The 16,098-nt window shown below is 39.8% G+C and overlaps 1 protein-coding gene across 1 annotated transcript in view; it reads right to left on the bottom strand.

Annotated features, from left to right (window-relative positions):
- SDHC (succinate dehydrogenase complex subunit C) overlaps positions 1–16,098 on the bottom strand; it is a 45,414-nt gene that overhangs the window by 3,528 nt on the left and 25,788 nt on the right. The window contains exon 5 of the mRNA XM_053608229.1: positions 1,558–1,721. Within this exon, the coding sequence (XP_053464204.1) occupies positions 1,558–1,721 (164 nt within the window). The remainder of the gene's footprint in view (positions 1–1,557; positions 1,722–16,098) is intronic.

Below are 16,098 nucleotides of genomic sequence, written 5' to 3' on the forward strand. Positions count from 1 at the left end.
AAACAAAACAAACAAACAAAAACCACTTATCTAGACTCTCTTGTGCCCTAGGGATATTATATATTATACTCTAAGTTGCTAAAGGAGTCCCTAGGGCAAAAGCAGACTCTTTAGGTTCCACCATTCCATACACATGGTTTCCTCATATATACATATGCCCACAGTGTGAATGTAAACTGACTAAATTAGAGGTAACATAAGATAAAAGGTGGAGAAAGCCCAGAAAAGAAATCAAGATGAGAAGATGCCCTGATCTCAATCCTCAAATAGCTTTTATCTAGGTCAGATTAAGAGTCAAGTAGATTCTACAAAGAGTTATTTTGTTTATATTAGTATTTTACAAAAAAAAACTGAGTCCTACTGGACAGCAGTGGTAAGAAGAAAATCCTCTTGAACTGCAGTCCCCAACCCCCAGGCCATGGACCAGTACCTATACCAGTGGCCTGTTAGGAACTTTGGCAGGACAACCAGGGAGTAGTGGGCAAGCAAGCAAAGCTTCATCTGTATTTACAGCCTGTCTGCATAACCTTTGAGCTCCATCTCCTATCAGACAGCTGGCAGCATTAAATTCTCAAAGGAGGACAAACCCTGCTATAAACTGTGCAAATAAGGGATCTAGCCTGCACGCTCCTTATGACAATCTAATGTCTGATGATCTGAGGAGATGTAATGGGCTTGAACCATCCCCAAACCATTCATCCCCACCCCCCATCCCTAGGTCCATGGAAAAATTGTCTTCCATGAAACTGGTCCCTGGTGTCAATAAAGATGAAGACTATTACTCTAGAATGCCACAGTCCCTGTAACTTCCGACTACAGGCACCTGACACAACATCCAGCTATTTTTTTTTTTTTTTTAAGAGATGAGGTTCTCACTCTTGTTCAGGCTAGTCTTGGATTCCTAAGCTCAAGTCTGGGCCTCCTAGAGTGCTAGGATTACAGGTGTGAGCCACTGCACCCAGCTTGGTATATACTTTCTATGATAGTAGTTCCCATTCTTGACAGCAGCTCAAAACAGAAACAGTTAACACAACTTAATGTCTATATAACAAAAGTTAACATACATATTTCAGTCCAGTCAGACTTGTCACTCTGGGTGGACAGGAATGTTAGAAAGCAGCAATCATGTTTATCTAGCTAATAACTGAACCTCCAGTGCCTAACATAGTACCCAACACATAATATTATTATGTTTATCTAGCTAATAACTGAACCTCCAATGCCTAACATAGTACCCAACACATAATATTATTAATATTTACCTAAAAAATATGCCTTCTATGCCAGATACAGCTTCAGGGGACTCTTTTAATAACATCCCTCTTAAAACTGCAAGTCAGCTGCCAGGCCTATGCTCATTGCTCAGCTATACCACCAGCAGGGCAGCCAAGGAATGCACAGGTGGTCTTTTTAGCTTTGCCCAAGAGGATTCTAAGTAAAGGCCCAGCACAACTAACCTCAAGAACAATACTAAACCCAGCAATAAAGGAGAGAATCCTCCCAGCCTCCCTCCCTACTCTCTTCAATGGGATATGTGCAAGTCCCCAGTTGACTTACCAGGTGTCGGATTCCATTCCAGGTGTGATACATGAGAGGGAAGACAAGTACAAACTTAGCTGTGTGGATCAGTGCTGGCCCCAGACACAGGGACTTCACCATTTCCAAATAAGATTCAAAGTTCCCAGGGAGCAACAGAGCCGACAAGCCAAAAAGAGAGACCCCTGAAGAGAAAACCAAGTAGCCCATCACAGCCATTCAAAAGTTATAACTAATAACAATGCATAAAATTGGGTTCTACAACAGCCCTGGCATCCTGTAAACTCTAAACCACTTTGAAATGGACATGATTTTAACTAACATTCAAATTTATAGTGGGAAATAGGCCACTTGTGATCTCATCATAATCTGAATGTGCCATTTGTTTTAGTACATTATTCTTCCTTTCAACATCATTCTCTAGAAAAACCTCAAAGGCCAGTTTAGAAATCACCCTCTGGCTAAACGATCTACATCATCATCTGAGTAAGAAAAAGTAAAAATAGTATACTCAATTCAAGGAAAGGAATAAGAAAAAAAAATTTTTTTAGGACAGTCTCTCTCTGTGGCTCTGAGTACAATGATACGGTGTCATAGCTCACAGCAACCTCAAACTCTTGGGCTCAAGCAATCTCGCCTAGCTTCCCGAATACCTGGGACTACAGGTGCCTGCCACAATGCCTGAACAGCTTTTCTTTTTTTAGTAGAGACAGGGTCTCACTCTTGCTCAGGTTGTTCTTGAACTCCTGAGTTCAGGTGATCCACCCGCCTCAGCTTTTTAAGCTAGGATTAAAGGCATGAGCCACCACACCCAGCCAGCGAAAAATTTTTAAGTGATTCAAATCTCTACCATTCAAAAATTTAAATCAGGCTTGGCTCAGAACCTGTGGCTCAAGTGGCTAAGGCGCCAGCCACATACACCTGAGCTGATGGGTTCTAATCCAGCCCAGGCCCACCAAACAACAATGATGGCTGCAACCAAAAAACAGCCGGGCGTTGTGGCAGGCACCTGTAGTCCCAGCTACTTGGATAGGCAGAGGCAGGAGACTTGCTTGAGCCCAGGAGTTGGAGATTGCTGTAAGCTGTGATGCCATGGCACTCCACCCAGGGCAACAGCTTGAGGCTCTGTCTCAAAAAAAAAAAAAAAAAAAAAAAATACATCAAAATGGATTAAAGACTTAAATGTTGGGCAGCGCCTGTGGCTCAGTGAGTAGGGCGCCGGCCCCATATGCCGAGGGTGGCGGGTTCAAACCCAGCCCCGGCCAAACTGCAACAAAAAAATAGCCGGGCGTTGTGGCAGGCGCCTGTAGTCCCAGCTGCTTGGGAGGCTGAGGCAAGAGAATCCTGTAAGCCCAAGAGTTAGAGGTTGCTGTGAGCCGTGTGACGCCACGCCACTCTACCCGAGAGCGGTTCAGTGAGACTCTGTCTCTACAAAAAAAAAAAAAAAAAGACTTAAATGTTAGAGCTAAAAACATAAAACTCTTAGAAAGAAAGCATAGGAGGTGGGCGCCTGTAGCTCAATGGTTAGGGGGCCAGCCACATGGGGCTGGTGGGTTCGAACCTGGCCAGGGCCTGCTAAACAAACAAACAAAAAAAATAGCCGGGCTTTGGGTGGGTGCCTGTAGTCCCAGCTACTAGGGAAGCTGAGGCAAGAGAATCATTTGAGCCTAAGAGTTTGAGGCTGCTGTGAGCTGTGTGATGTCACAGCACTCTACCGAGGGCAACAAAGTACAGACTCTGTCTCAAAAAAAAAAAGAAAAAAGAAAAGAAAAGAAAAAATAGCTAATTTGGACTTAATAAAAATTAAGAGCTTTTGTGATGCAAATAATACTAACAAGAAAGTAAAAAGACAACCCACAGGAATGGAAGACAATATTTGCAAAACATAAGTTTCACAAGGGACTTTTATCCCCTTTTATATAAAGAACACACACACACACACAGAACACATATAACTCAAGAATAAAAAGACAAATAACCCAGTTTTAAAATTTCAAAAGGATCTGAATAGACATCTTTTTTTTTTCTTTTTTCTTTTTTTAAGACAGTCTCACTTTGTTGCCCTAGGTAGAGTACTGCGGCCTCATGATAACTCACAGCAACCTCAAACTCTTGGGCTTACATGATTCTCTTGCCTCAGCCTCCTAAAACGGAGACTACAGCACCCATCTATTTTTAGAGATAGGGTCTCATTCTTGCTCCAGTTGATCTTGAACTCCTGAGCTCAAGCAATCCACCTACCTTGGCCTCCCAGAGTGCTAGGATTACAGGTGTGAGCCATCTCCCTGGCCTGAACAGACATCTTTCCAAAGAAGATAAATAAATGGCCAATAAGTATATAAAGACATGGTTAATATCATCAGCCATTAAGGAAATGAAATGCAAATCAAAACCATCAAAACCATGAGTATAACTTCACACTCACGATGATGCTATTCTTTATATGTAAATTTATATTTTATATAAAGTATTTTATGTAAATATGAAATAGATTTAAGAAAACATGTAAAAATAAAGTTATATAAACATATAAAAAGAGATAATAACACATGTTGGTGAAGACACAGACGAATAGGAGTCCTCATTCACTGCTGGTGGGAATGTCAAAATGGTGAAGTTACTTTAGAAAACAAATGGTAGTTCCTCAAAATGTTAAACACAGAGTTACCATATAATGTAGCAATTCCACTCCCAGGTATATACCCAAATGAAATGAAACATGTCCATATAAAAACGTGTACTGCCATGAATATTGGCAGTATTATTCAAAACAGCCAAAAAGTGGGGAAAATAAAAAAGTGGAAACAACCAAAATGTCTACCAATTGACGAATGAGTAAATTAAATATGGTATATCCATATAATGAACTATTATTCACCTATAAAAAGAAATGAAGTACTGATAACATTTATCTACAATATGCATGAACTTTGAAAACATTACTCTAAGTAAAAGAAGCCAGTCACAAGGACCATATATTATATAATTCTATTTATATGAAATATTCATAATAGGCAAGAGAAAATAGAGAAGTGGTTGCCTAGGGCTTGAGGAGACTGGGAAAAATGAGAAATGATAAATGAGGCTTCTTTGGGGGGAGGTGACAAAAATACTCTAAAACTGAATATTGTAGTGATTGTACAACTCTATGAATATACTAAAAACCACTAACTTACACATTTCCAATAAATTAATTGTAAGGTTTGTGAATAGTTTCAATAAAGCTATTTTAAAAAAAAAAAATCAGCTTGGCACCTGTAGCACAGGGATTATGGCGCCAGCCACATACACCAAGGCGGGTGGGTTTGAACCAGGCCCTGGCCAGCTAAACAACAATGACAATTGCAACAAAAAAATAGCCGGGCGTTGTGGTGGGTGCCTGTAGTCCCAGCTACTTAGAAGGCTGAGGGAAACTGTGAACTGTGACACCACAGCACAATACCAAGGGTGACACAGTGAGACTCTGTCTCAAAAACAAAAAAAAACAAGATCGAACTGTTCTTTTGTTTTTGAGACAGAGTCTCACTATGTCAGACTTTACCTCTTTCATGTTTACATGGATGGAGCTGGAACATACTCTTCTTAGCAAAGTATCTCAGGAATGGAAGAAAAAGTATCCAATGTACTCAGCCCTACTAAGAAGCTAAATTATAGCTTTCACATGAAGGCTATAACCCAACTATAGCACAAGACTATGAGGAAAGGGCCAAGGAAGGGGAAGGGAGGGGGGAGGTTAGGGTGGAGGGAGAGTAATGGGTGGGTCCACACCTACGGTGCATCTTAGAATGGGTACAGGAGAAACTTACTAAAGACAGAATACAAATGTCTACATACAATAACTAAGAAAATGCCATGAAGGCTACGCTGAACAGTTTGATGAGAATATTTCAGATTGTATATGAAACCATCACATTGTACCCCTTGATTGCACTAATGTACACAGCTATGATTTAACAATAAAAAAATGATTAAAAAGACAAATAGAAAAGGCAAAACAAAACAAAACAGTAACAAAAAAATTTCCCCTAGTTGTTACTTAGTTTCTATTCCTACACATTTCTATCAGCAACTGTAGCTCAATTATAGAGCCATTCTAAAGAGCAGGCATGAAAGCACACATTTGCTGAAAATACACAGGATTACCTCAACAATCATTTACTTCTCCATTTCCCTGGATAACATAGCAAGACCCTTTCTCTTATTAAAAAAAAAAAAAATCAACCTGAACCAGGCATGGTAGTACATGCTGATAGTATCAGCTACTCAGGAGGCTGCGGTAGGATCACTTGAACCTAGGAGATCAAATCTGGCCTGCAAAACATAGCAAGATCCCAAGATCTTGTACAACTCTTGCACAACTCCACCTTTTTAAAGAAAATCAACCTGGCAGCAAAGGGGGATGAAATGTAGAGGAGCCAGAATAAAGGCATGAAATTTGAATAGGAGGTCATGTTAATGCCAAGTCTTCAATTGATGAAGTGACAATAGCTTGATCTAAGATAAAAATAGGGAGAATGGAACAGGGACAATTAAAAAAGAATATAAAGGAGGTAATCAGTTACAATGGTTATTAAAAAAAATAACAGGTGCCAGGCAGCACCTGTGGCTCAAAGGAGTAGAGCGCTGGCCCCATATGCCAGAGGCGGTGGGTTCAAACTCAGCCCCGACCAAAAACTGCAAAAAAAAGAATAAATAAATTAATAACAGGTGCTGGTGAGAATACAGAGAAAAATGAACACTTACTTACTGTTGGTGAGAATGATAAATTAGCATAACCACTATGGAGCATAGCCGGGAGATTTCTCAAAAAACTGAAAACAGACCTACCACAGATCCAGCAATCTCATTCACTAGAGGGTATTTATCCAAAGAAATGGAAATGAGTATATTAAAGGAATACCTGCTCCCCATGTTTTTTGCAGCACTATTCACAATAGCAAAGATATGAAATCCACCTAAGTGTCCATTAATAAATGAATGGATAAAGAAAATGTAATATATATGTATATACACAATGGAATACGATTCAGACATGAAAAAGACTAAAATCACATTATTTGCAAGAACATGGAGAATGGGCCTGGCATGGTGACTCACGCCTGTAATCCTAGCACTTTGGGAGGCAGAGGCAGAGGAAGAGGCAGGTAGATTGCCTGAGTTCAGGAGTTAGCGACCAACCTGAGCAAGAGTGAGACCCTGGCCCTACTAAAAATAGAAAAAATTAGCTTGGGGTTATGGTGGGTGCCTGTAGTCCCAGCTACTCAGGAGGCTGAGACAGGAGGATCACTTGAGCCTAGGAGTTTGAGGTTCCTGTGAGCTAGGTTGATGCCAGGGTACTCTAACCTAGAGCAACAGACTAAGACTCTGTCTCAAAAAAAAAAAAAAAAAAAAAAGGAATGATGGTAACAGAAGCTAGAAGATAGGGGAAATTGAGAAATAATGGTCAAAGGGTACAAAATTTCAGACAGGAGAAGTTTGTTTTGTTTTGTTTTTTGAGATCTATACTGCGTGATGAATATAGTTAATAATAATCATTTCAGAATTGCAAACACTGTAAATTTCAAATGTTATCACCACAAAGAATAGTAAGCATTTGAAGTGATGTATGTATTAATTAGCTTGATTTAATTATTCAACCCGGTAGTTATAAATCACATCACTTTGTACCCCATAAATACATACAAACATAAACTGTCAATTTATAGTTTTTTTATTATAGTTTTTTTAAAAAGCATCCAAAATCTTATCAAGGAAATCTGGGAGAACTCAAGGTGGCATGTTTGGAATTGTCATTTTTAACCAAAAACGATTATCTAATACATTGTATTATTCTTCGCTTTGTTTTTTTTTTTTTTTTTTTGTAGAGACAGAGTCTCACTTTATGGCCCTCAGTAGAGTGCCGTGGCCTCACACAGCTCACAACAACCTCCAACTCCTGGGCTTAAGCGATTCTCTTGCCTCAGCCTCCCGAGCAGCTGGGACTACAGGCGCCCGCCACAACGCCCGGCTATTTTTTGGTTGCAGTTTGGCCGGGGCCGGGTTTGAACCCACCACCCTCGGTATATGGGGCCGGCGCCCTACCAACTGAGCCATAGGAGCCGCCCTTCGCTTTGTTTTTTTTTTTTTTTTTTTTTTTTTTTGTAGAGACAGAGTGTCACTTTATGCCCTTCGGGTAGAGTGCCATGGCATGACACAGCTCACAGCAACTTCCAACTCCTGGGCTTAAGCGATTCTCTTGCCTCAGCCTCCCGAGTAGCTGGGATGACAGGAGCCCGCCACCATGCCCAGTTATTTTTGGTTGCAGTTCAGCTGGGGCCGGGCTTGAACCCGCCACCCTCGGTATGTGGGGCCGGCGCCTTACCGACTGAGCCACAGGCGCCGCCCTTCGCTTTGTTTTTAAAACAAAATGAAACATGTTAACATGATGAGGTTGATCTGCATAATACCCATAAAAGGTAGATCCATCAAGAAAAATTAGGCAGTATGTCCCTAACACTGCCCATAGAATTAATGTCTAGAACCAGGTTTAGCAATATCAAGTATGTGTTATAGGAATATCCCTAAGAGTTGAAATGTATGCTTATGCTTAACAGCATTAGCTGGAAGATCACTCAAAACTAATTCCTCTTGCTTTCATTTCCTGCTCACCAGACAACCTTCCTATTATAACGTAGTATTCCCTACAGATTTGCTTGTAGGAAGATAATGAACATATCAGGAAATGTAATATTGAGTAATGTAATTACCTTTCTCATTATAAATCAATAAACTGATGCTCTGGTTAGAATATCCATAAAGAAACCAAGAGATGAATCAGTTCAGAGCTGAATAAACAGTGAATAAACACGGTCAAATTTCTTAGCCTACAGAGCAGAGAACTAGATTGGGCGGCCAGCTAATCTTCTTCAAATGTTCCTTTAAACTGCACAGTATGAAGACTGATACGAAATGAAATGGACTAAGAGAAAAAGAACAAAGGAAATGGAGGCACATGTTAAATGAAAGACAGCTATGCTATCCAACCAAGTGCCTTTTTCCCCCCTAACAACTCCTGTTGAGGAAGGCTGAAGTCTTTCTTCCTAAGTCTTCCATACCTTAAACCATTGTGGAGTGCCAATTGTGAAGCAGCTAGACCCCCACAGCACGGGAGGTGCTTTCAAGGAACAACCCACAACTGCTCTCCTTCCTTCCTAAAAAAGCAATAGTCCTTTCTCCTTGCTCTCTCTGCCAGAAGTCACATAGCTTTTGTATACTTTTCTTTTGCCTAAAAACACATAGCCTTCTCTCCCTAAAGTTAATCTTTACCCCATGTACTATTACTTCCCCTCAACCTTGTAAAATGACAATATTCCCACTTGCTTTCCTTGCTGATTTGCAATACTGTTAGTATAAGCAACCTCGTTAAAGTACTATATAAATAAAGCTGTTCATGTTGGGTGCCAGTGCTGGCTCCAGTCATCAGCTGCGCCAGATCTTCCGACCCCATCTCTTAATCTTTTATGCAATCTATGTCTCTTGTGTGATTTATCTTCTCAATTCCCAGCCATTCCCCAGCTGGTTCATTTACTCTTCACAATGGTTCACAAAAAACTAGAAGTCACAAACTGGCGGCTCTCAGCCTGAAACATATTTACCCATGTAGTTTGGCTTATAATGCTTTTCAAAATGTTTGAATAAATTGCCATCATTAAAAATATCAGAATATTTCATGTAAAAATCCATCCTTCTGCTGTCCCTTGATTGGAATATCCAGTAACATTAGTTGTGAATTTCTGCATGACAATCAGCTGAAGATATGCATCAACAATCTCCTCTTTATTAGGAAGCCTCCCAGAGTCCTCAATATCAATTAATGTCTCCCCAACACTGAACTGTCAGTTGTCACTGAACTTGTACTTTTTTCTTTCAGTAAAGAAAAAAAATAAAATATTTCTTATACCTACATCTCTATTAAAACTGGAAAGAAGACAGACTGAGAAAAAGATGCATTTTTATTTTTTTGAGACATAGTCTCACTTTGGTTGCCCTGGGTAGAGTGCCATGGTGCCATGGCTATTTCTAGAGAGGGGTCTTGCTTTTGCTCAGGCTGGTCTCTTACCTCAGCCTCCCAAATAGCTGGGACTCCAGGCGCCTGCCACAACACCTGGCCAGTTTTTCTCTTTTTAGTAGAGATAGGGTCTCACTCTTGGTCAGGCTGGTCTTGAACTTCTGAACTCAGGGAATCTACCTGCCTCAGCATCTCAGTGTTAGGATTACAGTCATGAGCCACTGTGCCTAGCCCACTGTAGGTTTTTAAGTATCAACCTGATATTAGGGATATTCCATATCCATTAAAATAATGTTATAAAAGTGGAATGAAATAGTGTATGTGAAAGTAAAAAGTCTGAGGACTATATAAAATGTAAGGCATTATTATTATGATATTCTATTTTCTATTTCCTATTCCAGTTCTGCTAAACTTATCTCTGCCCTAATCTATTCCTTTTTCTTCCAGAAGTCTAGAGGCAATATTCAAAGTATTCGAAAGCTTCAACAGCTTCTTTTGATCAAGGAGGTCAAGCACCAGGATGAAATTCTGATTTAAATCTAATTAATACTTTTTTTTCAAGTTCAGTATTTTAAAAAAAGATTAAAATATTGCCCACTCAAGAGATATAGGCTGGCTAAATGTATGAAAAAATATAACCCAAGAATCTGCTGTCCCCAGGAAACACAGTTAACCCACAAGGACTCATTCAGACTCAAAAAGTGAAGAGATGAAAAACAATATTCTATGAAATGGAAACCAAAAGAAAGCTGGTGTAACCATCCTCATATCAAATAATATGTACTTCAAATCAACAAAAGTAAAGAAAGACAAAGATGGTCACTACATAATGGTGAAGGGAACAATTAAACAAGAAGATATAATAATCTTGAATATTTATGCACCTAACATAAGTGCACTTAGATTCATAAAGCAAACCTTACTTAATCTCATCAACATTATAAACAGCAGCATCATAACAGCTGGGGACTTCAACATACCACTGATAGAAGGAACAGACCCTTCAAGCAAAAAATAAGCAAAGAAACACTGGATAGTATTTTTTTCTATAATGTTTTAATTCTTTGCAATGTTTTTGTAATCAAAACAAAAATTTAACATAATGTCAAATTGACTCCTGTGAAGTCAAGGAGATCTAGGATCATTACACAAATTCTAATTCAGATATAATTAGGAGGAGATCACATTGGGTGGCTGCCTCCCTCATTTTTCTTTTTTTGCAGTTTTGGCTGGGGCCAGGCTTGAACCCACCACCCCCAGTATATGGGGCTGGTGCCCTCCTCCTTGAGCCACAGGCGCAAAATGACTCACCTCTTCAAATAGGAAAATCAATCAGTAAATTCAATCAAAAGTTAATTAGCCAAAGCTTTCCTTGTTAAAAGTAGAAAATACATGAGAAGAAATTCAATATACACCATGAGATTTTGTAAATCTTCCTCTGATGTCCAGTACTTTGGGAATAGGAAATTGACCCTACTCCTAGAACCTGAGGGCTTGAGAGATCCCTCTCATAGCTAAATAACTTAAATTAAGAAAACAAAGCCACTGAAGCTGTCCCTCTAATCACTATGAAAAATTAAATGGTGCTTTTGCTTGACAGCAAAAATCAACTCCTGCTGGCTCCACCACAGTTAAGTGCTATATGTAGAACTGTGCAGACTGTCAGAAAGTCTTATTCTTACTTGCAGAAGCCATAATAAGCTCTTCAAACACTTCTTGTAAACCCCTGCAGATATTACTGCAAATGAAAACATCTACAAGAGCCTTTGTGAAGCTGTCCAAGTGATGATTAAAACTCAGGCTGACAGTACCTGATTGCCATTTTATCTAAAGTGCTGTCACACTCATCTCATCAGGATATATTCTGCCCATCTGCTTTCCTGCAACCTCTCTCCAGGTCAGGAGTATTCATACATTCAGGTAAAGCATTTAGCATCTCCCCCCCCCCTTTTTTTATAAGTCTCACTTTGTTGCCCTGGTTAGATATAATGCTGTGACAGTCATCATAACTCGCTACAAACTCACAATCCTGGGCTCAAGGGATCCTCCTGCCTTGGCCTCCCAAAGTGATAGGATTAAAGGCATGAGGCACCATGCTCACCCAAAGTAAAGCATTTCTGAAAAGCATTTTCTATTCTGGTCATAATCAGCTTTTCCAGATATCCCAGCTTGGTAATTCAAGGACTAACATGTAGCAGTCATGAAATGGGAGAGCTGACAATGAGATTTTTAACTATAAATGTTCATTTTCTGAGAGATATAAAATCAACTATTCCAATTATTAATATAAATAACATTTACCACTAAACTGTATTAGGAACTTTATAGACCAGTGTGGAATGCGGATTGTGAAACGGTAAAACCCGCTCAGCCTAGGAGGTGCATTTAAGGAACAACACCCAACTGCTTCCCCCTGCCTAAAACAACAGTCCTTTCTCCTTGCTCCCTCTGCCAGAAGTCATGTAGCTTCTATGCTTCTATATACTTTCCTATCTTTGCCTAAAAGCACATCGCCTTCCTCCCCTAAAGTTAATCTTAACCCCATGTACTAAGATTCATGTCCTTAAGAACATTGTTTATGATAAAACTCCTCTTTTATTTATTCAATTGCTTCTCCTCAACATTGTAAGATGAAAATATTCCCATTCGCTTTCCTTGCTCATTTGTAACATTGTTGATATAAGCAGCCTTGATTAGGCACTACATAAATAAAGCTGTTCACACAGTTCAGTGCCAGCTGCAGATAAAGCTGTTCACACAGCTACATGAGAGGCTGAGGCAAGAGGATCGCTTATGCCCAAGAGACTGAGGTTGCTATGTGCTCGGATGACCCCATGGCACTCTACCCAGCACCACAGAGTAACTGGGAATCATGGTGACACCTATAGTCCCAAATGCTTAGGAGGCTGAGTCAGGAGGATCCCGTGAACCCAGAAATTTGAGGTTGCTATGACCTAGGCTAATGCTATGGCACTCAAGCCTAAGGCAACACAGTGAGACTCTGTCTCAATTTTTTTAAAAAAAGAATTTATTTAACTCAATTAAATAAAGTATTGAATTCTCATAATCCTAACAAGGTATTAATGGTAGAAAAGGAAATGATGATCTAGTAGATGGAAAGGTAATACACCTTCCTCAAGGTCTCTCAAGAGATCTTAAAGGTAACAAGAACTCCTGATACATTTTCTTTTCTTTTCTTTCTTTTTTTTTTTTTTTTGGCAGTTTTTGGCCGGGGCTGGGTTTGAACCCGCCACCTCTGGTACATGGGGCCAGCGCCCTACTCCTTTGAGCCACAGGTGCCACCCTGATGCATTTTCTACAGGCTATAGCCTACCTGGTCTTCGGTCTTGTCAAAATTACAAGAGACTAAAGTATGTAAGACATCATAAAATATCACATCCAATCACCAAAATCCAATGCCCAGAAAGCCAAATTAAAAATTAGCAGATTGGTGGCTTGGCGCCTGTAGCTCAGTGGCTAGGGTGCCAGCCATATACAACAGAGCTGGTGGGTTCGAATCCAAGCTGGTCCTGCCAAACAATGACAACTGCAACCAAAAAATAGCCAAGCGTTATGGTGGGCACCTGTAGTCCCAGCTACTTGGGAGGCTGAGGCAAGAGAATTGCTTAAGCCCAAGAATTTGAGATTGCTGTGAGTTGTGACGCCACGGGGCGACATAGTAACACTCTGTCTCAAAAAAAATAAATAGCTGCGTAGCTGAGACTACAGGCATCCGCCACAATGCCCGGCTATTTTTTTTTGTTGCAGTTTGGCCAGGGCCGGGTTTGAACCTGCCACCCTTGGTATATGGGGCCGGCACCCTACTCACTGAGCCATAGGCGCCGCCCCTGATTCTATTTTTAAAGACTAGCCAAGACATTCGGAACCTTTCTCACAGCTGTACTCAGTACCAAAATATCTGTTGTTTAGCATCCTTATTTCCTCTTCCTCATCTCTTGCCTTTCTATTATTGTGTGTTTCCTCTTGTCATTTACTCTTTCCCAGTCTTATTCATTATTACACTTTCAGCTATCTGCTGTTCTCAACAAATAATTTCACCTAGACTTTTATACTATCACTATGAAAAATCATTAGTATTTATTCTCATCCCTACAGAACCTAAGCAATGGAAGGGTGCTATTTGCCTCCTCTTTCTATCTTTTAAAGCATTATTTGTAAAGTTCCTTTTCAATAAATTCTATTTTAAAGTCAAACTCATGTCAACGTGTTCTTTAGAATTTACATATTAGGGTGGTGCCTGTGGCTCAAAGGGGTAGGGTGCCAACCCCATATTCCGAAGGTGGTGGGTTCAAACCTGGCCCCGGCCAAAAACTGCAAAAAAAAAAAAAAAAAAAGAATTTACATATTAGACAAAAACCTCTACAATCTGAATAAGTAACTTATGGATTTATCTAGGCCAGCTTATCCTGTTACTGGAACAAAAGAGAACGTGAATGTTTAATGCTTCTCATGGTCTACCATGGGTGTCCAACCTTTTGGCTTCTCTGTACCACACTGAAGGAAGAAGTATTTTTGTAGGCCACACATTAAAGACACAAACACTAACAAAAGCTGATAAGCATGAAAAAGGTCTATGCATTATTTTTGTGACATTTGCTACTACACATAAGCAAAAAAGTCCTCACATAATCTGCATGTGGCCATAGGTCATGGGTTGCAAACTCCTCAGAATGGCAGTGAAAGTCTGGCCCACTTTCCCATCTTAACTTCTGTGACTTTCCCCATAAATACCAATCTCAAGCAACCAGACCTCATTATAATTATCCAAGGACTCTGGGTGACTTCCAATCCCTCTCCCTTTGGATAAGGGGGTTTCTCTGTTGGAATGCCCTCCTCCACCTCCTCTTCACAAACTCTACTATTCATCCTTCTTTCAAGCTCTTCAACTCCTTCAAAGTACAGTCAACTCTCAGTATTATGGATTCCACATCCATGCATTCAACTCACTACCGATCAAAAATATTGGGGAGGCTCAGTGCCCAAAGCTTAATGGTTAGAGCACTGGCCACATGCACTGGGGCTGGTGGGTTTGAAGCCAGCTAGGGCCTGCTAAACAACAATGACAATAATAACAAAAAGATAGCTGGGCGTTGTGGTGGGCACCTGTAGTCACAGCTACCAGGAGGCTGAGGCAAGAGAATCACTTAAGCCCAAGAGTTTGAGGTTGTTGTGAGCTGTGACAGCACAGCACTCCACAGAGGATGACAAGTGAGACTCTGTCTCAATAAAATAAAATAATAATAATAAAAAAATAAATAAAGGAGGGACCTTTATAATTACTACCCTATGGAAAACAGCTACTATATTCTATCATGGAATTAGCAAAGGTTTGGAAAAAACAGGATATACACTGATAAATGCAAGACTGCTCAAAGGAGTAAAAATAGAATGAATAAGTAATTAAAAATAGCTATGAAAAATATTCAACCATAGCATGTTTAGCAAATGATTTTTTAATATCCTTTTAGCCTATAAAAGAATCAATATCCTTTTGTTCATTCAGTGGTGACAAATATGCTGAGATAATAAGGGAAATTACAGCTAATAAATAAATTGCTCTTGTTCCGTCAGTCATTTTTAAGATAAATCTGAATATTAATATCACCAAACTGAGTAGAAAGCATCAATCTCTATCTAGAAATTTCTTAATCAGTCTAGAAATCTACTCTAAATAGGCAGAAATAAAAGTAGTTATGAATCTATAGTTAGAACACCCTAATCTTAGGATTTATCCTATCAGTTTAGTGCAAGTAGGTTAAAAACCAAGAACTGTACATGGATTCCTAATCATGTACACTAACCATCGTTCCACCTGGATTCCATCATCCCTTTACCAACTAAAGGAATTACAGCATCAGATCTTACATATGTGTTACCCTTATTGACAAATTTTATCCACAAAAATATCTGATTGCAAATATCAAAAGCTTAGCTTAGCTTCAGATAATTCCTGCCGATGTCTCATCAATAGCTCCCTAAACACAGGATTCCTACACTAGAGGTACCAGCCCTGCTGATGACCACTTGAGTAAAAACAGTTTACAAGAGGTTAGGCGCCGCCCCAGAAGGATATTATTTATGCAAAACATAGAGGCACTTTTCCAAAACCACCACTTCACCAAAGTCAAGAGATTCCCTTTCCTACCTTGACAGCTCTGTCTGGCACCAAATTTCTGGAGCAAAAGCACACTACAAGCTAGGACCTGAAAGCTGCCATCTGCTACACTCTGTACAAATGGGCCATCTCCTGGAAAGCTGGTAATAATGCCTGATGTGATGAGTAAAACTTGGGCTTTGTCCCAGGCTAACAAACAAAAAAAGAAGAGACAGGGACTCAAACAGAGTTTTATATCTGGTAAAAAAGCAGGGTTTCTGTCTATCACACATATGTATGACCTCAGACAGATTCTAGGCAAGATATTTCCTCTTATTCCCAAGATGAGGTTAAAGACATGCTAGGGAAATATCCACAGGAGAAAAAAAGTTTGTGTACA

This window comes from Nycticebus coucang, chromosome 10 (genome assembly GCF_027406575.1).
Source record: "Nycticebus coucang isolate mNycCou1 chromosome 10, mNycCou1.pri, whole genome shotgun sequence".
NCBI classification, from domain to species: Eukaryota; Metazoa; Chordata; class Mammalia; order Primates; family Lorisidae; genus Nycticebus; species Nycticebus coucang.